The 23,236-nt window shown below is 38.5% G+C and overlaps 1 protein-coding gene across 1 annotated transcript in view; it reads left to right on the top strand.

Moving 5' to 3' along the window:
• The window catches only part of KCNU1 (potassium calcium-activated channel subfamily U member 1), a 154,675-nt gene that overhangs the window by 56,846 nt on the left and 74,593 nt on the right, over positions 1 to 23,236 (top strand). Inside the window, exon 19 of the mRNA XM_035725796.1 lies at positions 13,394 to 13,526. Coding sequence (XP_035581689.1) covers positions 13,394 to 13,526 — 133 coding nt within the window. The remainder of the gene's footprint in view (positions 1 to 13,393; positions 13,527 to 23,236) is intronic.

The raw sequence follows: 23,236 nt of genomic DNA, 5'->3' as shown, positions 1-23,236 counted from the left end.
TTACTGCCTTCTTTTGTGTTATTTTCTAGTGTACCATTTTATTTTATTTTTTTTTACTTTTTTTAAGATTTTATTTATTTGACAGAGAAAGACACAGCAAGAGAGGGAACACAAGCAGGTGGAGTGGGAGAGGGAGAAGCAGGCTTCCCATGGAGCAGGGAGCCCGATGCGGGGCTTGATCCCAGGACCCTGGGATCCTGACCTGAGCAGAAGGCAGACGCCTAACAACTGAGCAACACAGGCGCCCCTCTAATGTACCATTTTAATTCCCTTGCCATTTATTTTCATATATATTTTTTAGTTATTTTCTTAGTAGTTGGCCTGGGATATACTGTTAACATCACAATGTATAATAATCTTGTTTGGATTAATGTCAAGTTAGTTTCTATAGTATATAAAAACTATGTTCTTATATAGTTCCATTTCTTCTCTTTAGGTTATCATCACAAATTATATCTTTATATATATGTGGCCATCAGCATAGATTTGCAATTATTGCTTTATACATTCATCTTTTAAATCAGATAGAAAAAAAAGAGGTTACAAACAAACAAAACACCCTATATTTTCTTTTATATTTACTTATGGGAATATACCTTTACCGGTGCTCTTTATTTCTTCATGTGGATTTTAGTTACTGACTAGTATCCTTTTATCTCAAATTCAAGGATTCTCATTAGTATCTGATGCAGGGCTTGTCTAAAAGCAATGAACTCTCTTAGGTTTTTTTAGTCTTAAAATGTCTTACTTTATCATTCATTTTTGAAGGATAGTTTTAGCAGATGTAGAATTGTTTCTGGGCATTTTTTTCATTCAGGACTTTGCATATGTCATCCTACTGCTTACTGGCCTCCATTGTTTCTCATAAGAAATCAGCAGTCAATCCTATTGTGGATCCTTTGTACATGATGAGTCACTTCCTGCTGCTTTTAAGATTCTGTCCTTTTCTTTGGGTTTCAGTAGTTTGATTATAGAGTGTCTAGATGTTGGTCTTTTTTAATTTATCATATTTAGAATTTGTAAGCTTCTTGGTTGTGTAGATTAATGTTTTTCATCCAATTTGAGAAGTTTCTGAACATTATTTCCTCAAATATTCCTTCTGCCCTTTCTCTCTCTCTTCTTCTGCAACTCCCATTAAGTGGATGTTGGTATTTTTATATGGCATCCCAGAGGATCTCTCAGATTCTGTTCACTTTTCTTTCTTTATTTTTGATTCTGTCACTCAGACTGGGTAATCTCCACCTATCTTTGAGTTGGCTGATTCTTTTTTCAGCATCCTGAAACTTGATCTCAAATTGCACTAATTTTTTGTTTCAGTTATTACACTTTTCAACTCCAGGATTCCTATTTTTTTTAATAACTCTAACTTTTTTTTATTTTTTAATTTTTTAAATATTTCATTTATTTATTTGAAAGAGAGCGAGAGAGACAGAGAGTACAAGCTGGGGCGGGGGGTGCAGCAGAGGGAAAGGAAGAAACAGACTCCCTGCTGAGCAGGGAGCCCAATGTGGGACTCAATCCCAGGACCCCAAGATCATGACCTGAGCCAAAGGTAGAGGCTTAACTGACTGAGCCACCCAGGTGCCCCTAATAACTGCAATTCTTTATTGGTATTCTCTGTTTTGTGAGACATCATCCTTATATTCCTTTAGTTCTTTAACTATAATTTGCCTTAGTTCTCTGAACATACTTAAAATAACTTTTAATAGATTTAAAGTCTTTCACTAGTAAAAGCAATGTCTGGGCTTCCTCAGGACAGTATCTATTGATGGCTTTTCATCCTATGTATGGATAATATTTTCCTGTTTCTTTCCATGTCTCATAACTTTTTGTTGAAAATTAGACATTACAAATATAAATGTGGTAATTATGGAAATCAGATTTCACCCACCTTATTCCCCAGTGTTTTTTGTTGTTACTAATTGTTGTAGTTGTCATTATTTTCGTGACTTTTATGAACTATGTAATATCTGCATCTTTGTCATTTGTAGCCATTGAATTCTCTATTGTGTTAGTTTAGTGGCCATCTAATAATTGGACAGAAATCTTGTTAAATACCTGCAACCAATAAATCTCCCAGTATTTGTCAAGTGATTTTGTTTTTTTGAGGCATGCCTTCAATATTCAGCTAGGAAGTTGACAACTCTGCTTTAGCCTTCATTTCCTCCTTACACAGAACATAAAAGTCAGTTAGAGGTGAGAACTTAGGGCCTTCTCAGCATGCACACATCTATACATAGTCCTGGAGTCCTGGGCATGTGCATTGTTGTTTACATTTTCAGAACTGTTTCAGAGTTTTTTAAAGTGCCTATGGACAACTCGTTCTTCAATTTTCCCTTTAAACTTTTATTTGGTCTATTGTTTGCCCTATCTTTTATCCATTGCCTCAGGTAGCTGTGATACCAAAACCTGCTACAGCTTACTGGGTAGAGGATTTTAGAACTAGGTAAGTTCAAATAAAGTTGAAAAAGACAAGCCATTCAAGTAGGATCATCCAGGGAACTACCACACAAGTCAAATAATGACTCCTCTTTGAAAATAAGGCTTTGAAAGAAATGCAGTTCTGCTCTACTCCCTCTGGCACCAAGATATATGGCACTATTTTTCAAGGATACTAATTAGCTAGGGAGTTGGAGATGGTACTAATATAAGTTAAAACACCACAAATATTGCTGTTTTTACTGAGATATATTCATTTTTCTGGACTAATTGTTCTTGGGTCAGTGCTGGTTAGTTTTCAGAATTCTGAAAAAATTCATTCTGACCATTTTTGTCAGTTTATTCTTTGTTTTTATGGAGGGGCAAACTTTTGAAGTCTTTATCATTTTTTGTGTGTGTGTGTGGCTCAGTTTCATTTTTGAGAGATAGTTTTACTGGGTATAGAATTTTTGGTTGACAGTTTATTTCAACACTTTGAGTATATCATCCCATTACCTTCTAGCCTTTATTCTTTCTGATGAGAAGTCATCTGTTAATCTATCTCACTGGGTTTCACTTGTAAATCAAGTTGTGTCTGTCTCTTGCTGCTTTCAAGATTTTCTTCTTGTCTTTGACTTTCAGCATTGTTCTTATGATATGTCTGTGTCTGGATATCTTTGTGTTTATCCTATTTGGAATTCACTGATATCTTTGGATGTGTAATGTAATAGACTAAGTAATGGCCACCAAAGATAGCTATACCCTAACCCCTGGAACCCTGTGAATGTTATTTTCATATGGCAAAAGGAACTTTGCAGATGGGATTAAATCAAGGATCTTGAGATGGGCAGATTATCCTGGATTATCTATGTGGAATCTAAATGTAATTATAAAGGTTTTTATGAAAGGGAGGCAGAAGGAAGAGATTCAACTATGTAAAGAAGAGAAAAGGGCTTGTGGTTGAAGCAGATGGAAGCTGATTCAGAGAGAGAAAATGTTATGCCATTGTCTTTGAAGATGGAAAAAAGGGCCACAGGGCAAGGAATATAGGGAGACTCTAGTAGATGGAAAAGGCAAGGAGATGGATTATCCCCTAGAATCCCTGAAAGGAATTTAATGACCTGATTTTAGCCCAGGGGAAATTACTTCAGACTTCTGAACTCCAGAACTGTAAGAGAATAAAGGAATGTTGTTTTAAGCCAACATTTTGTGGTAATTTGTTACAGCATTCATAGGAAAATAATACAGACATACCCCATTTTGTTGTGCTTTACTTTATTGCACTTTGCAGGTATTGCATTTTTTACAAATTGAAGTTTTGTGGCAACACTTCATGAAGCAAGTCTGTTGGCACCATTTTTCCAACAGCATTTGCTCACTTCATGTTTCTCTGTCACATTTTGGAAATCTCACAATATTTCAAACTTTAGTATTATTAGTATTATTATGTTTGTTATGATGATCTGTGATCAGTGATCTTTAATGTTACTATTGTAATTGTTTTGGGTGTCATGGACCATGCCCATATAACACATATAACTTAATTGATAAGTATGGTATGTGTTCTGACTGCTCCACTGACCAGCTACTCTACTCCTTCTCCTTAGGCCTTATTCCCAGAGACACAATATTAAAATTAGAAAAAATTAATAACCTTAAAATGGCTTCTATGTGTTCAAGTAAAAGGAAGAGTCAGTTGATGCAGGAAAGTTCATTGTTTTATTTTAAGAAATTGCTACAGATACCCCAACCTTCAGCAACTACCACTCTGATCAGTCAGCAGCCATCAGCATCAAGGCAAGCCCCTTCATCAGCAAAAACATTGTGATTCACTGTAAGCTCACATGATGAGTAGCATTATTTAGCAATAAAGTATTTTTTTAATTAAGTACTTTTTTAAAACATAATGCTATTGTACACTTAGACCATAGTATAGCATAGATATAACTTATATATGCACTAGGAAACCAAAAAATTCATTGACTTGCTTTACTGTGATATCTGCTTTCTTAAAGTGGTCTGGAACCAAACCCACAATACTTCTGAGGTGTGCCCATATATATAGATTAATATTTTTCATCAAATTTGAGAAGATTTAATTCATTATTTATTTGAGTATTTTTTTCTCCTCCATCTCTCTTCCCTCTAATTGGTCCTATCTTTACATGTATATAGTACACTTAATGGGGATCCACATATTTCTGGAATTATTTTTCTTCCTTCTCTGAACTCTCTGTCTCTCTGTCTGTCTGTCTCTCTCTCTTTTGCTCTTGCTCTTTTGGATTGCAGTCTCTGTCTGTCCTATATTTGCTGATTTTTTTCTTCTGGCAATTCAAATCTATTGCTGGGCCCTGCATTAGTTTCCAATTGCTACTGTAACAAATTACCACACATTTAGTGGCTTTGTGATAAATTAACATTATTTTGTCATTCAAGTCTAAAATGGGTCTACCCGGCAGGGATCCTTATGGAAGTTCTAAGCAAGAATCCATGGCCTTGCTTACTCAGATTGTAGAGGTTGTCTGTACTCCTTGGCTCATGGCCCCCTTCTGTCTTTAAAGCCAGATCTGGTCAGATCTTTCTCATATCTCATCACTCAGACTCTGCTTCCATCATCACGTTACCTTCTCTGACTCTGGATCTTCTGCTTCCCTATTCCACATTGAAAGAACTCCTGTGATTACATTGAGCCACCTGGTTAATCCGGGAAAATCTTTCAAGGTGAGCTGATTAGCGCCTTTTCATTTGCAACCTTGAATCCCCCTCACCATATATAACATGACATACAGGTTCTAGGGATTAGGACATGGACATCTTTGGGGGAGAGTGTATTTTGTGCCTATCATAAGCCCCTTGATTTATTTCCTGGACCTGTCATAACAAATTACCCTAAACTGGGTAGCTTCAAACAACAGATATTCTGTTCCAGTTCTGAGGCGAAAGTCTGAAGTCAAGGTTTCAGCAGGGCCACACTCCTTCTGGAGGCTCTCAGGAGAATCCTTCCTTGCCTCTTCCAGCTCTAGAGGCTGCTGGTGGCCCTTGCCTGTGCTGGCATCACTGAAGCCTGCCTCTGTCTTCATATGGCCCTCTTTCCTATGTCTCTCCTCTGTGTTCTCTTCTTCTTTTAAGGACACCAGTTTTGGATTTAGAACTCATCCAAAATCCAGGATGATTTCATCTTGAGATTCCTAACTAATTACATCTGCAGAGATGTCATTTCCATTTAAGGTCACTGTAGTATGCAGCTTGGGTGGCCAAAACAAAATACCATGGACTGGGATGGCTTAATCAAGAGGAATTTATTTTCTCACAGTTTTGGAGGCTGGAAGTCCAAGATCAAGGTACCAGCCAACTCAGTTCCTGGAGAGAGGTCTGTTCCTGGATTATAGATGGCCACCTTCCCCCCAGTGTCCTCATATGGCAGAGAGAAGCTCTGGTCTCATTTCCTCTTCTTATAAGGACACTAATCCTATCAGATCAGGGTCCTCATTTGGCCTCCATTACTGCTGTAAAGGCTCCATCTCCATACACAGTCACACTGCGAGTTAGGGCTTCAACATGTGAATTTGGGAAGGACACAGTTCAGCTCATGGCAGTCACATTCTGAGGTTACAAGGAGACATGTGAATTTGAGGGACACACTCAGTCCATTAACCCCTCTTCAATTAGTGTACTTTTCAAGTATAGAATTTCCATTGGGTTCTTTTTTTATAATTTCTATCTGTTTATTATTGTCTCTTTGAAAAGACATTGTCATCATGCCTTTCTTTATTTCTTGAATCATGGTTTTTAAAATTCTTTGAACACATTTATAATAGCTGCTCTGAAGAGTTTGTCTGCTAAGTGTGACATCTGGACCCTTGCACAGACCATTTCTATTGTCTGGTTTTTTTTTGTTTTTTTTTTTTTACCCCTGTGTATGGTTCATGTTTTCCTGTTTCTTTACATATCTCATAATTTTGCTGGTCTTGTTGAAAACTAGACTTTTAGATAATATATTGTAGCAACTCTGGACACCAGGGCTTGTTGTCATTGCTTGTTTAATTAATGAATTAGCAATTGGGATTGACTATTTCATTGAAATCTATTCCCCTGGCAGCATTAAGGCTCTGATATTGCTCATCAGAGTGCAGCCTTGAGCTGGCACATGGTCACCGGGGAATGATGGTGGTTTTAATAGGGCTCTTTGTATTGTCTCCTTTCCTGATCTCTCTGTTCATCTCTCTGTCTCTGTTGGTATTACACCCAGCTCTTGGGGTGCACTACTGGCTGCTGCTGACTCTATTATTCTTGACAATAACCTCAGGCATATATTGTTCTAAGGTATTATTCAATTAAATGCGGGTCCCATTGCAGGACTAGTTTGGGGGGCCTGTCTTTGAGGTCCTTTCTGACCCAAAGAGAACATTTATTAGCTGTCTCTTTTCCTGTCTCACTGTAGTAAACTCTGGCCTATGGTTTACCTTATTGCTCTCATGGAGCTACCAATCTCAACCTAATTGTTTGCCACCAAAATCACCATTGTTTTCAAGAGCACCTTTGGGCTTGAACTTTTCCACACTGTTCCAAATAAAACCAACTCCCTTGGGAAGAGCTTCAGCACCTGCTGTTCTAATGGCTTGCCTCTCCCTGTGGGCAGAATGTCTGAGCCACTGCTCCAGAGCTGGAGGCCAGGACAGTGACCCACTTCTCTCAAGGTTACACATTTGCTTTTTGAGCAGGGCACTGGGCAGTGGCAGTAGCCTCTGGTGTTCTTGGTTTGATTCTCTTACTGTAGAAATTCTGCCTTAGGTGTGATCTATGATGAGGGTAACCTGAAATCCCTATTGTCCGTAGGGTTGCCACTGAATGCTTAAGTCTGAAGATTGTGAATTAAATGGGCATCTGAAGATTATGAATTAAATGGACTTCAAGACCCTATTTTGGATTCGGAAGCTAAACATTGATTCTTTTTGTGTTCTATGACCTATGAATCTTTCTTGAGGCAAGGGATGAGACTGGCTAAATAACATAAATATCCCATTAAAAAAAGGAGTGAAGAAAGAAAAAATAATACATTAAAAGTATCATCTCACTACATGTATCTTTATAATATATGAAACTTTAGCATGGTTTCACATAGTAGATGTATTCCTGTAAACACAGTATACAAGTCAAACTTTTGCAAGCTCAGTATACATACTCATATGCATGCACTTCTCTCAGTCATTTTGCAAAACAAAAAATGTTTTATAAAAATTAATCACCCCCCTTAAAATCAGCTTTTAAGTGATTTTACTATTTTTTATTTTACTTTTATTTACTTTTATTTTATTTTTTGAGAGCAAGAAAGAGAGAGTGCACAAGCAGGGTGGGGAGGGGCAAAGGGAGATGGAGAGAGAGAATCTTAAGCAGGCTCCATGCTGTGTGGAGCTTGATCTCAGGACCCTGAGACAAAATCAAGAGTTGGACGTTTAACCAACTGAGCCACCCAGGCACCCTTATTATATATATTTTAAAGCAGGAAGTTGCTCTAGTAAAAAGAGGAAAAGATTTTTGCATAAACAGAAAGGCTCTGCCATATTTGTACATATGCCAAATTTTATCCACCTCTGTAACATGCATTTAATAGTATCTAGGGAATAAATTAGTAAGATTTTCAACCTATAATCAAATGTTTGAGCTTCCCTGTAGTGATCACAATTCTCAGAATCTTTGATTCTTCTCTTAATAGGATCGTTTCTTCTTCCTGCCTGGCACTGATCCTTAGTCACCACCCCTGCCACGTCTATCCCCTGTGTCCAGGAGAACTCTTATCAGATAATCTGGTACCCAGATGCTGATATAGTGGGTGGAGTCAGCTGTTCTTGACTTCAGTTTGCCAGACGATGGCAGCAGAGTACCATGAAACATTCACGGGTCTGGGCTAGGGAGTGGCCTTGTGTAGGAATTTGGAGGGAGCTCTAGTCAAAATGTGCTGAAGAGGACATCACTGTAGAAAGGGGCTCTTTGACCTTATAGGTTTAAAACTCATAATAATATATGGAAATTCCCCCAGCGAATTAACTTTCAAAAGGACTTAAGAACCTAGAGTGAAGGGAGTGAAGAAAGATAGCAAAATAGAAAAATTTTCTATCTTTGGATTAGTAGAAATTTCAGGTTGAATATTTCATGTTTCAGAGCCCGATGCAGAGTATCCCCAGTCCACTCTTTTCTAATAACCATTTCTTTCTTGAGCTAATTGAGTTTGCTGAGACCCACCAATTTCTTCCTCCTACTATGCTAATTGAGAGTTCAGAAGACTTGAATGCTGACAACAACTGTGCCACTGATTCACTGTGGTTAAGGGAAGACATGCTACTTTTTGGGGTCTCAGTGTTGTCGTTATTTCCAAACTGGGCAGTTCTTGTCATCTCAATGGCCCTTTTCAATTCTGATGTTCAGTGATTTATAATCCCTCTTGCCTTTGATTACTTGCACTTTTCTAAGCTGAAACCACACCAGCATTTCTCCACTTAAATTCATAATCTTAACATTTTGGAGAGGCAGCGTAGTGTGGTAGTGAAGAGTATGGATTCTGCATTGGTCACCTCTTAGCTGTGTGGCTTTAAGCAAATTTTTCAAACTCTCATTGTGCTTCAGATTACTGTAAAATGCTGATAATAATATCACATATCTCAGAAGATTAAATGAGAATGTTAGCACATAAAGAGTATACAAATTGAGCATATTAATATAAAAAGCATTAAGACCAGTACCTGGAAAATAGTAAGTATATGTATGTTAATTATCATATTACCCGTGGGAACATAAGCTCAAAAAGAATCTCATTATTTCTTTTCTCATCAATGAAATGCAGATAAAATAAGAATTGGCAGAGAAGTCCTAGTGAATTATCCTTATTTTAACCCATTCCCTGATGTTTTGGGGTTCAGAGCAGGAAGACTAGCAGGGCTAGCCTTCAGATCAGGAGGAGTAGTTATCTTTCTGTTTTTCTGCTTACTATAGCTGGATAAATTATTGGGCAGGAACTTCTCCAGCCCTAACTATACAGTTCACTGCCTCCTATTTCACCACTGAAACTCTGATGCCTCAGGTTGTAGAGCTGTGGTCCTCAACCAGGACAAGGTGGAGCTTACAGGAAATTCTGTATGTACTGGGGTGGCATACAGATGGGCAATAGGAAAATGGTCCTGGGGAAAGTTGTGTCCAGATTTCCCTAATCTCCACCCCCTGAGCACTGGTTTTAGAGTCCTCATTAAAGTGTTAATTTTTGCCCTGGAGTCACACCTAAAGGAGAGAAGAATTTTGAAAAGGAAATTGGAAAGAGGATGTGAAAGGAGTCAAGGACAGGAGGCAATGCTACGAATGGTTTGGATCCATGGTCCAAATTTAAATTTACCCCATTTCACAGTTCTCTTTAGGTTTGTCCCTGAGTCACCTTTTTCATTAATATCCAAGACAAATCGATCCCTTTAAGACAGGAGTCACCCCAGCCACTGTTTCCCAGGGAGGAGAACTCCAAACCCAGAAAGTTGAGATAGAAATTCCTTAATGAATCTACCAGCTGGTCTCCCTGGCTTGGCTTACCTGAGCAGCTCTGAAGTCCAGTCAGAGCTCTCTTCCTGTACCAGTGGCCTTAGGAGAGAGAATAGAAGGGGTTCTTAGATGACTCTTCTTTCTCTAAAGCAGGGTCAGGGACCACATGTCCACTGAATTTCAATAATAAGGAAAGCAACTTGATAACTACAAATACCTTGTATTCCTATATTAATGACAGTTGTTATTCTAATCCTATAATTGATGGCAGGGCTCCATTTTCTCCAGTCCTTGGTGTCCATCTCCACCTCAGCTGTGGCCCTCTGTATGTTTCATCCCAGTGATTATAATAGCTTCTGAGCTAGTTTCCTTTGATCTAGCTTCTTTTTATGCCAATCCGTGCCATCCTTCATGGCTATAATAATTTTCTTGGAAAAAAACTTCTGATTATGAATGGATGTATAAATAAAAAAAATAAGCAGATGGTTGAATGCTATCCTTCCTTTTGCAAGACTAAGGCACTGGCTTGATATGTTGTCCTGCTTCTTCTTCATCTCCTAGAGTAGTGGTTCTTATCCAGAATATATGATATCACTTTTTAGGGGTGTCACAAGATTTCTTGAAGAAGATAGAAAGAGTTAGAATTACTACTATCCATATGGAAATCATATATATGAGGCATGTATTCATATGTAGTCCTATCACATATGCCAAAGAGGAAAATGCTTGCCTGTAGCTTCCAAGGGTACCACTTCTTGAAGAAGAGAGAAACATAATCAAAATATTGGCCTTTTTATAGGGACCTTTTTCTTTCAGTCATCCACAGATGTTAGATGCCATGTCCTTTTTGAAGTCTAATGTTTTATCTAGAAACCTTTGAAATATCTGTAGGGAGGTCATAGGAAGCCATGACAAGACATTAACAGTGTAGCTAGAGCATAAGGCAAAAATCCATTCTGTTCTTTTCCTGCCTAAAAATGAAAAAATACTTGCACACTGTCAGCTGTAGATAGATAAAAATATAACTAAATAAAATGATCAAACCACCTTAGAATGTAATCAGAGAAACTTCAGTTGCTTGTTAACTGCCTTGAGAGAGAGAACTTTGGCTTCTGATTTTGATGGTATTCTTTGCTTTCTCCTCAATTGTTTGAAGCAGCATAGAAACTGGGGGCAAGGGCAACAAAAGATGTTTCACATTCTTTTTTTTTAAGATTTTATTTATTTATTTGAGAGAGAGAATGAGAGATAGAGAGCACAAGAGGGAAGAGGGTCAAAGGGAGAAGCAGACTCCCCGCTGAGCAGGGAAGCCAATGTGGGACTCGATCCCGGGACTCCAGGATCATGACCTGAGCTGAAGGCAGTCGCTCAACCAACTGAGCCACCCAGGCACCCCGATGTTGCACGTTCTTAACTGCCCTGTTTGCAACCTGCTGAAGAGAACACTTTGCAAAGGTCCTTAGGATTATAGAATTAGAGTTGGAAGGGACCAGGAGAGGTCACGGAGCCAGTTCACCTTTTGCCTTCAGGCAGTCCGCCCATGCCAGAGGTGCTGTCGGCCCTCATACAGGCTGCTCTTTCTGACCCCCACAAGCACATACTTCCATAACTATGAAAGCTTCCAAGATCATACAGATCTTTAATGTGTTTTTAGAAGAGATTTTCTTAAGAATGACACAAGGGAAGATTCAAAGCTTTAGCAAAAATGTTGAGTATAGTTCACACCTAGCATTCGCCTCACCCACTTATCCCCTCCCACCTGTTTTTTAATACCTGGCAAATGTTGGCTGCCTAGTTAGGCTTTGAGAAAACAGAGACTTCCCGAAAGTTCCATTGTTCCTAAGCCAGTTTGGGCATGTTGCCTTTTGCATTCCATAGCTCAGCTTCTATCACATGTACTCAGCAGCTAGCTTTTAAAGACTGACAGTGGACACATCAGTCCTCACTCAGAATTTTCTTCAGATATTCTGTCCCTGAGCCATTTCCCCCAGGGCAAAAGATAACCAGGAAATAAGGAAATGCCAGTCAACCTGAAAAACCCCATCAAGCCTCCATATATAAGTGAAGGCATCTGAGGATTACAGGTAGGGAACAATCTTATTCCAAACCTGGCTCTTAGAACACCCATGCGATGCAGTTACTGCTGATGTACATTGACAAATCACACATCCAAGGGAGGTCTCTCTTCTTCCAGAAGTGTGTTTTCACTCAGTTGATATTTTCCATGGATTAGAATGGGTCAGAAAGCATTACATCAAAAGAAGAGGGAAACCAAGATGTTTGTGTGGCTCTTTCTGCTGGCCATTGTCTAAAACCTGGTGATGTGTGGGTTTAAAGGTTTGTTCCACATGAACAAAAAGTAGTCTTAGTCTTAGTACACAGATGATTCTTAAATTGACACAGGAAGAAAAGGCCATGTTTCTTTTCTCCACTTGGGTGGGTAAGGAAGAAGAATAACAGTGATGGCTATTCTTTGACTTTGTCCATCTCCTTGATAACTTCTTCTCAGACAGTTCTGCATCTCTGAACACCCAGGAATCTGGTTCAGACAGGCCAATGATTCAGGGTCCTTGAAGAGTGAAAGAGAAGCATTTAGCTTCCAAGCATCCTTCAGAATGATAACTTCTTATCACAATACTAAGTGCCGGTTCTTATCGACCAATAATGACACCTTAGCCCAGTGTGTTGAAAGGATTCCTAGGTTGAATCTGGGTTCTGGAATAAGAATGGCATGATGGAATACCAACATATGAGTGCAGGAAGAAGTAACAGCTCATGTGTCAGTTTTTTTCCATCTCAGAGCAGCTTCATATTGTTCATTTAGTTATTAAATTTCAAACATTCTTGCATTTATCTTTATAGTCATCCTTTGAAGTCCCAGTATTATCCTCATTTTGCAGATGAGAAAATTATTTCCCTTTGTGTTATTTCCAGGTTTGGAAATTCACAAATGTTTTGAGACCTAGCCCATGTAAGGTCAAGAGTCTTCAAAAGTTAAAATTAATAATAAAGGAATCCTTTGAAGGAAAAAATAAAGTAAAAGGCAGTATCCATTGAGACTAAGTTGCAGCCTGAGTAGTACCTGCAGAAGGGGAGAAGGGGACTTGTATAGTGATCTCTTCTTGGAATCCAAACATGGCTGCAGACCCTGCCTATGGCAGGAAGGCTCCCTGGATGCTACACCTGCGTGAGACAGAGGGGTGATGTCTTAGGAAGGTACAGCAGCAACTCAGTAGGTGCTTATTTAAGCATCCATATAGTACTGAAATTCTCACAATGATTTTCCACCCACTAAGTCTGCAGAAGGAAATGAAAGAGATTTCTATAATCCATCCTCTTAGAATTAGTCTGTGGCTAAGGATCTCTATCCTCTCCCTAGCCAGGGTCCTAGAAATGTCTCAGTCAGTAGGGAGGGTTCAAAAATACCTTCCAGAAAGATATGCTGACTCATTTTAAGATTGCTGTGTTCTTGCAGGGACAACAGGGATGGTAAAGAAAAACAGCATGAAGGAATTCTCTGATTCTACGGTACATGACTGTATGATGTGGGGACAGCCAAGACTGATGAGCAATGTCAGCTTCACCACCAGGTAAGAGCCTCAGAGAACCCTGGTTCCCCGTGGGTTTCTGAGGATCAGTGGGCAAAAAAAAAATGTGACGTAAATGAGAATGTTGGCTTTATCAGCCCTTATAGTGACCAGTGGAATTGTTCTTCACCAACATGAATTCATCTCTGCTTCTCCCAATGTCAGTAAGCTAAACAAACAGACCTCCTTGCAACATGGCTCAAAATACTTTATACCTGTGATAACCAAAGGTCATGTACCCAGTTTTCTCTCAGATCACCTTTCAGGCACTCTACACATGTAGGTTGGGATGAAATTTCAGTTATTCCCAATTTCTATTATTAATCCATCTCCTATTTCCAACAAACTGATGAGATTGCTTTTGTTTTTCAATCTGCAAAACGGGATCAACAAATGCCTCCTCCCTCACTCTCTTTTTCCTGCAGTACATTAAAATCTTGATTAACCAGAATGCAAAGTTGGGGGTGGAGGGTGATCTGTTCAGTTGATTTTAAATGGAGGGTCAATCTAAAAGTTCTATCACTTCAGAGTTTAGTGTGCATAGCTTTGTAATATGTTGCCAGCATTTCAGTTTAGTGCCTATACTGTACCAGGAAAATTTTTAATGATTGTGATTATCTACAGGTAAATACTGTATTACCAGCAGAGAATAGACATTGTGCACTGACACTGTATAATGTGGGTGTGGGCTAGGGTTAGGGTTAAGTTCAAATGCTGACTCTAAACTGTGTGATCTTGGGCAAGTTGCTTTACTTCTAGGTGTCTCAGTTTTGCTACATTAAATGAGTATAATAGTCATGAATACTTTGTAGGTTTTTTGTAATGATTGAATTAGATTAGGTATTTAAAGTACTTTGTTTGATTCTTGGTCAATAGTAAGTCCTCATTAGATGTTCCTTATTATAATTAGTAGTAAGTGCAGAGCCTTCAAGGAGGTAGATTTTGAAATAAATCCTTGATCTTTTTTTTAATAACTCATCTCTTTCTTTTAATATATGAAGAATCATGCTTCTGTGTAATTGGGGGTTCTATATAGATGGGCCTGGGTAACAGGCTCTATTGTACCACTCCTATAGGTGAGGCTGGCATCAGTGTCTGAGCCACCAAGGGTGCTACCTCTGTGTGTGTGCACTTTCCAGGAGGAATATAAAAGTCCTAGGAATTATAGCTTCTGCCCTTCCTTGCCTTCTATTCCAACATTTTATCAAACCGAGATAATCTGTGGAAAAGGATTAAGAACTGTGTGGAGGAAAGTGCTATGGTATTGCAGGAATTCACATTTTGTCTTACTCTTAATGAAAATAACTACTCACTATAATTGGGCTTTGCAATTTTTTTTCCTTTTAAAATGGTTGGTAAGTAGGTATCTATTGAGTATCTCCATGTGCTAAGCAGGCACTCTGCTATCAAATGCACTCTGCATTTGTAGATATAGAAATGGCATTTCAACCCCCATGCAATCTAGTTGAGTAAACAAAATGAATTCTTATAAAATAAGTCAGAAGCCAAATAAAGCAGCACCCCTTCGTGTGCTACATCGACGATTCTGGCAGGAGGTCAGAGGAAGAAGAGGTCAATGAGGGATGGATGGATTGTTCCAGAAAGTTTTCTGTGACAGGTAGGATTAAAGGTAGAAGAGACTGGGCATCTCAGCTCCTTTGAAGGCTATGACATGGGCAAGGCATGGGGGAAACCTGGAGTCTTCCATATACCAGCTAGTCTGAAGAGATGAGAATGTGTGTTCGAGTGTTGTGAGACATAACATCTCAAATTTCTCAAGAATACATTCTTGGCTATTGCTATTGTGCATGTGTGTATTTGTGTATATGTTATGTTTATGTTAATGCACAATTGTTACAAAAACATAATTCACAAAAAAAAACATAATTCACATTTAAAAATTGTTTTTGAGAATATAAAGACAACATATAGGATAACACATGAAGTGCTCCAGCCATGCTTATTCTTTGATTTAGTCTTTTCCCATATCTTCTCTGTGATAATAGAAGAACGACAAGTAACGGATACCAAAAGCCACAGAAAATATTTAAATGTAAATGTAGCCATTCAGTTTCACAGACTTTTCCCTGTTCTTCTTTAGCACAGCTATAACAATGAAATAATGTATTGGATGTTTCTCATTGTCTTTAATCCCCCCATTGTCTATGATAAATAAGGAAATGGTCCAAAGAAGGCATCTAAAAGGAGGATTGATCTGGACAGCATGGTCCATCCACAGACTGGGCCTGTCAGCCCTTTATCTGGCTGGGGGTATTCCTGAATATGCTTTAAAAGCCCATAAAGAAGGTCAGAGATCATGAAAGTTAGCCATCCAGATCATCTTTAAAGATGATGCTGAAGTCATCTGTACCTCTTAATTGAAAAGCAAGATATGTTCACTTGAGCTACAGATTTTTTAAAAACTAATTAGAGTCATACTACCCGTTAGACAGTGTTGCACATTTGCGTATATATAGAAGCCATTTGTGGGTGCGTTTCTGTGATATTTCATCAATGGAGTTGGTTAGCTCAGTTGATTTAAGTACAGTGTTAATGGGATCAATGACATCCTGCTCCTACTTAGTGCTATAAGATAGGGTGTATTTTTGTTTTTGTTTATTTGTTTTGTTTTTACTTTTTGTTTTTTGCAGGGCAAAGATAACTCCAGTTAGCAAATTGACAAACATATGTCCTGAGTAACAACAATAAGTGGCAAAATAAACTTGATGGCTTAATAGAGACAAGTAGTCACTATCGGGGAAAAATGTAAAATGTGTGGTATGTGCTATTTGTGATCCATTTTTGGTGGGTTAATAGTATTACAATCACATACCCAAAACGGCATAGTATTATTTATAGTTTTGCTGACAAGAGCTTGGTGCTTTTAAAGATGTAATCTTCAGGCCACCAGTGGGTTTTCCAGTAAGTTCCGAAACTATTATCTTCTATTCTTAGTACTTGAAGCAATATAGACAGCCCCAACTTATACAAAAGTTATAGTCCAATATTTCTTTGCATCCCTGGGGTCTTTCTCTTCACATAGAATAAGCAATGTTATAAATAGCAGTTAGGTTCTCAGACTAACACACAAAAGTCTACTTAATAGATGGTAGTTAATGTGTATTTGTTGAATAAATAAACAAACACTAGCTCTATTCACTTGAGTTCTGTGTTCTTAAATCAACAGATCATGTAATATGAGAGAGTGAAGATGAATAGTTCCTCTTCCTTTCCCTGGTGATCCAGTTAGACTTATGCAAAATTTTGTGATAAATAAAAATGCATTTCAACCGCTCCTAGAGCTCCTCTGCCCTCATTTCCAATTTCTTTATTATGGCCATTCTACTTTGGATGAACTTTAGAGTGTCCTACCCATTTTACCATTCTACAGTTATTTACTTCTTCAGTAAAACAGATTTTAATTAGATATTTATAAATAAAAATTTAGATACAACTAGTTTCTATTATGTTGTGACTGAGTGGTAACACAATGACCACACGAAGCCATTCAGTATTTTTAAAAAGTAGGTGTTCATAAACTCAAGTATATATTGACAGATATCTAATCAAGTGAAGTAGAGGAAGGAGAAATTTCTAAGCAGTTTATGATAGATCTGGGTCAGGAGAGGAAACCATTTCCAGCAGAAAGATTTGTCTTCTTTGGGCATATTGGCCCTTCTCTAGAAATCTTCCCTCTGGATCTGTTTAATTCAACTGTTACAGGCTATATTGAAATCTAAATACTGTACTTTCCTCATAATTTCCCTTCCCACCATATCTTTACAAAACCTATGACTAAGATCATATGTAAATATGATATCAACTTCATCTTCATACTTGCCATGTTCTTTTAGAGACACCAGAGACCATGAGTGCCATTTTTTCTCTCTTTCTTAATGCCCAAGCCAGCCTTAGCTATTTAAAGTTCAAGTGTACCACAGATACCAGTCACAAGCATTGTGCCTATAGCAGGCATGAACCCTAGGCTTTATGCTTCAGTTTCCTCTTCTGAAAAATAGAGATAATATTAGAACCTAAATAATCAAGATAAAACAGGTTAAGTTCTTATGTAGAGCCTAACACACAGTAAAAATCGAGCAAGTGCAAAATGGTCCCTGCTGTTGTTCTGCTTCCCCATCCTCCTCCTCCACTATTTCCCTGGCTCTTAGATTTTCATGCTTTCACATTCAGAGGGAGAGGATCTGAAGTTTCAGACCTTCCAAAATTTCATTCACTGTCTACCACCCACCATCCATAGACCATCAGCTCAATGGAGCATATCATCAGGGTTTTCAGTGAAGATCTGTGGTACAGAACCTCCCATTGGTACAGTCACTTCACCATGTCCACATCTGCCTATAATTTGCTGTTCCCCCTCAGCAACACTTTTCCATGGCAATTCCAGTTCACTCTTTGGTTGTTTCTCAGTGTCGTCCAGCACAACTGATTTCGTGGCAATCTTCAGTTTCTGAGCAAATTATAGTCCATCCAGAAGGACTGCCATTATTATAGCCTCTGTCAGTCCAGAAGCTTGTTAGCTTGTTAGTATCACCATCCATAAGGACATGGGGAAATCCATCTAACTGGGAGAAATCGTTTCTCTTCTGGCACACCCACTCCCAACCCTATATAATTTATTCTCAGGGATGACTCCTGAGACATCTGCCCCATGACTGCTCACTTTCAGATACCATGCACCTTCACACACACCTCCGCCTCCATGCACACACAAGCTGGAGAAGAAAGCTGGACCTTCCTTTCTTTTTATTCTCAGTTCTACACACCTTATTGAATTCTGTGCCCCAGATGATCCAGACAAGAGAAACACCATCTTTTAGCCTCAGTGATGTCTGAACTCCTACTTGGGATCAGTTTTCAGGGCCTTTCCAGGGTCAGAATATTGGGTATAAATCACCACACATGGTTCTTCTCTTACATCCTATCTGAGCTTTCTACAGAAACTGAGCTTATAACATTGTGTGAGCGGGTACTTTTCTTCCTTTCTTCCTCTCTTTCCTTTAAGCTTTTAAAATGACTTTCCCTCTGGACAAACATAGACTTTTTTATTTGAATAAAATATAGTCCATTACTAGTAAATCAAAAATGTTCTTTGATTCTTTTATTCATATATGCATATTGAGTTTGCCCTTACTGTAGGATTTCAAGTCATATTCTAGAAACCCACATGTACTTAATACTGTGCATCCAGCATTTGATTTTCCAGAGTTACCTTTCTCTAAGAGTCCAGATAGCACTTATTTTTGGAACCTTAGAGATTCCAGAACCTCTAAAGATGTCTTCCTGATGGCAACTGATGGTATTTGGATATGTAGGGATCTCTACCGGGGGTGTGGGTTGGTCATAAATTGTAATAAACATCTTCATCAAGTCTTAATACAAAGTCCAAGGAAAACAGTAATATAAACGTATCATGTACAGATAGGTAAGGGGGTAGGGATAAAGATAGACATATATGTACACAGGTAGAAATGATTTCTTAAGCACAATGAGCCTGAGTTCCAAAAACAGATGAAAGAGTTAGGGTGCTAGTGAGTAGAAGAATAAGAATTTGGAAGGAACTAGTTCTTGTCTTGTACCTAAAGGCAAAAATTGGATTTCTGAGAAGAAAAGTTCCACAACACTAGCAAAGTACTATATAGAGAGAGGATTAATTCATCAGGTATTTATTAAGTAAATGAATTATTCAGATTAACAAATAATATTTAATTATTCGGAATTCCATGGAAAATTCAACATATTCCTTCCATCATTCCTGTTCTTTTTTGCCCTGTCCATTTGACTAGCTTAGAAGGCTATGATAAAGGAGGGACAAAGGCCTTTTTTAACCTCTTTGTTAGTCTGTGGACAGGTCTTAAGAAACAGGAGGTCAAATTCTCCTAGGACTTTCGGGTATGGAAATTTCCATTGACTCAACTGGATGGGAAGATGAGGAAGGAATTCTCCTAATATGGAACTAAAAATTACAGTAGGACAACTGATCGTTTACTGGGTGCATGTATTTATTTGTATTTAGTAGTTAGTTTTTGCCTGTTTTCATTTTTGTCATTTATAATCTCTTAAAAGGCAGGGATGAGGCTTTGTTTGTTTAAGGTCATATATAAAAGACCAACTCAATAAGACAAGGTGAAGATTATGGGAAGCTTAGTCACTGTTTCTGTGTAAAACTCTATTCAAGGACTAGGACGTGACTTACATAGTTTCTAGGAAAAACTGTCACACTTTACATTCTGTGTTCTTTGCTCCCTGTTTGACACTCACCATCACCCTTCTCCAGGACTCATACTTCCCAGCCACTTACTATCCCCATCGACATCTGAACCATCATTTACAAAAATATAAGTTTAAAATATTAGCCCTTCCAGAGGTAGCCTTATTCTTATCAGGGATCAAATGTTTCAGCCAAGGAAATCCCCCTACCTATGGGCTTTCAGGCATCAACCACAATGGGAGGTATGTTTTTAGGAGACATTCAACGAGGGCCTTTCAGGTACATCTGAAATCACAAATCAAACCCTATTGTGTGCTATTGCGTTTTAGTTTTTAGGTTGCAAGAGTGATTAAGTAGGAGGCCTCCCTGTCCCCTGGGTAAGAGGGACACACCAGAAGTGCACTGTCAAGAATAAGATCTCAGCTCTATGACTTCCATGCTATGTGATCATGAGCAAGGCTCTTCCTGAACTGTGGCTCAGGTCCCTCTTCTGTAAAACAAGTGGCACTGATCTCAGGAGGCTGATGAGAAGATTAAGTGTAAGACTCTTGGCCAAGTTCCTAGCAAACAACAAGCACTCAATAAACGTTAGCAGTTATCATGACACAGGAGGTACGACTGTTGCACAAAATAATTGAGCCCAGGGTCTGGAGATTCACCTCAAAGCAGCTTTCTGCTAACGTTGTATTAGCAGTCTACATCTGTGTTACCACCAATAGTATGAGTAGGAAAGACAGAGGCCTTAGAGAGAAATGTCATTTCAGTTTAAATCTGAGGGGTAGCGAACCTGCCATAGTACTCACCTTCGTAATAGGAAAGGGAGACCCAGTTCCTGTCTCCCCGTGAGGCAATATGGTCTCTGTCTGGGAGGAACAATTGCCTTTTTAGCTCCTTCCCCAAGGACTTGAGAATATCAGAATTCAGCCCATGGTAGTCCCATGCTGGGCTCCTAAAGACCATGGTGGCTTTGATAGTGAAAGTCAAGGACCGGACCATAATTGTCCTCAACTCAGCATCAAATATCAAGGTTGTTCACCCAATAATGTTCATGTAATTATTTAAAACTTTTCATCTAAACTTGCCAAGAAAAGCTTCATTCTGAGTCTCTAACAGTCCCAAAATAATTGGGAAACCTTTCTTGTCAAGAGAGGATTGAGAAAGGGCATCTTTAACACACTCCTCTCCTCTCCACTCCAGAACTCACTTCCCTTTGTCTCCCTTCATCCTGTTCTGTTTAGCTGGTGGACGAAGGCAAACCAGGGCAGGCAAAATCTCGGGGTTGCTAGGTAGCTCCACACCTCCGCAACTGTCTTCAGCACATGCGCAGCTACGAGGACAATAAAATATTGTTCATTGCTTCTACCCCACAACCAATTAGGTCAGCTGTAAATATTGGAATTGCTTGGTAAACATGCTGGAAGATTGTGCTGACTTGTTAATATAAGTGAAAATGTAATTAGATTTATAACACTTTTTTTTCCAAACCATAATTTACGACAACAACAGAAGAAAAAAATTCCCCTGCAACCTGCTGAAATACCATTATTAAAATGCATATGAAAAGTCAATTATGCCAGAGGGAGGTATTTAAGAGAAGTGAGTTTCCATACCCTGGGATTACACCGTGGGGATTACATATTTCTTATTTATTTTTTTTTCCCTGAGATCTTTGCTGCTGCCAAATGAAAAGGAACAGATATTTTACTTATTTCACTCTGAAATATTGCTGCAGATAGTGCTAAAAAGTAAACTAAATAACCTGACTCCTTGAAAACCTACTCTGTTCTCCCCAAAGCCCCAAGACAAGCTGAGTAGTCACTGTTCTTTTTTTATTTGCAAGACCACCTGTCTTTAAGCAATAGTCACATTCATTAAAACATGTAGAAATCAAGTATTTTTTTTTCCTCATTGTTACTCTGTTTTATGCTCTAAATGAGTGGATCATTATACGTACTTCTATGGAGAACCCGTATGTAAAGACAAGAAACAACCCCTTATTTTTGTTTTAAAACCCAGAGTTTCCTCTACCCCCAGGGTCATAGTGGGATGACAGCTCTACTCCCAGACAAGATAGTAGCAGTGCCACCACTTGCCCTCCTTGCTGGGTTGGACTTTCTCTGCTGCAGGAGCCTCTGTCCGTCAGGTGAGGCTGACCCCTCTTCTGGAGGCTGTGATTCTAATCCCAGTTCCAGTTTTAACGCAGACAGGTTGCTGCCTCTCCGCTTTCTGGTTTCCTCATAATGAAATGGAGGTATTATTATATCTCATCTGTGTTTAAGGTACCAGTGGGAAAAAGCTAGTTAAAAAAAAAATCATAAAGCAATTTGTAAGTGTGAGAGAAGCTGCCATTTTCAGTCTCAAACTTCCAGTAAAATGTTCAGTTTAGATAATGGGAGAAATTTTTAATACATATTTTTTAGAATCACTAGTGTATACATTGTGGATAAATACTCTTTGGGGGTTCTGGTGTTGCTATATAAGAATCAATAAAGTAAATCACATGTATCTATGCATATATATGTATGTATATGATTTACTTTATACAGTTATACTTCATACACACCTATATATACATACATTACATATATATATATATATACATATATATATATATGTTTACAGGAAGAGCTAGAGGAGCCTGAAATGGGGAGTAGCAAATTTTACAGAGTTTGATTCCAAGTAGCATCTTAATCCATTGGTAGGGTTTAGTAACTGAGAACAATGTAAATGGTCTTCCAACATGAAAATGTTCACAATCTTTATTTCTTGACTGATGTGATTATTGGGATTAAAACCTTTATATTTGCATTTTATCACAAGTAAGAACACATTAATATTTCTAGTTCTTAAAATAATATTTTATGGAAAGCATTTTCATACTAATTAGCTAGATTTGCTTCCACTGAAATATTCTGTTAGATTTTACAGTCAGCCAAACCTCGTGCCTGTCTTTACACTCTTTGGGGGTAGATCCGAATATTCTTGAGCCTTCCTAAATGTCCCTGGTTTTGGTTTTTGCTCACCGCGTAGGTGTTCAACAGCCAGGACCATGGGTAATATGTTTCCTTTTTTTCTTGCTTTATTTCTGCTTTAATTCTTGAGAAATCCTTTTTGCGGAATCAACACCAGAAACCAGTTTTAAGAGACTTAGAAATGGCTCAGAGGGAGAAGATAACTGGGAAGGATTTGTAGGTCAAGTATCTGCTTGGCCTATGAGCTCAGTCTTCCAGGAACAGTTCCTGGCACCCACACCCCACCCCAAGTAATTGATTTCTATCTGCATCCCTTAAGCTCACCCAGGAACAAGGTCTGAGGTAGGGGGAAAAAAAAATCAATGAACCCAGTGGCATAAGGTTCTGACCTCTTTATATGGATTCTATCTGTCTTTTTTTTTTATATATAGCTAATTTGTAGGGGGAAAGGTGAACATATTAAAGAATAAAACAGGCAGAAACCATCCTGGGTGAGTTTACACTCATCTGTT

This window comes from Zalophus californianus, chromosome 2 (assembly GCF_009762305.2).
Source record: "Zalophus californianus isolate mZalCal1 chromosome 2, mZalCal1.pri.v2, whole genome shotgun sequence".
NCBI classification, from domain to species: domain Eukaryota; kingdom Metazoa; phylum Chordata; class Mammalia; order Carnivora; family Otariidae; genus Zalophus; species Zalophus californianus.
Note: the sequence above shows the minus strand (reverse complement) of the source record. Positions and strands in the feature narration are given on the sequence as shown.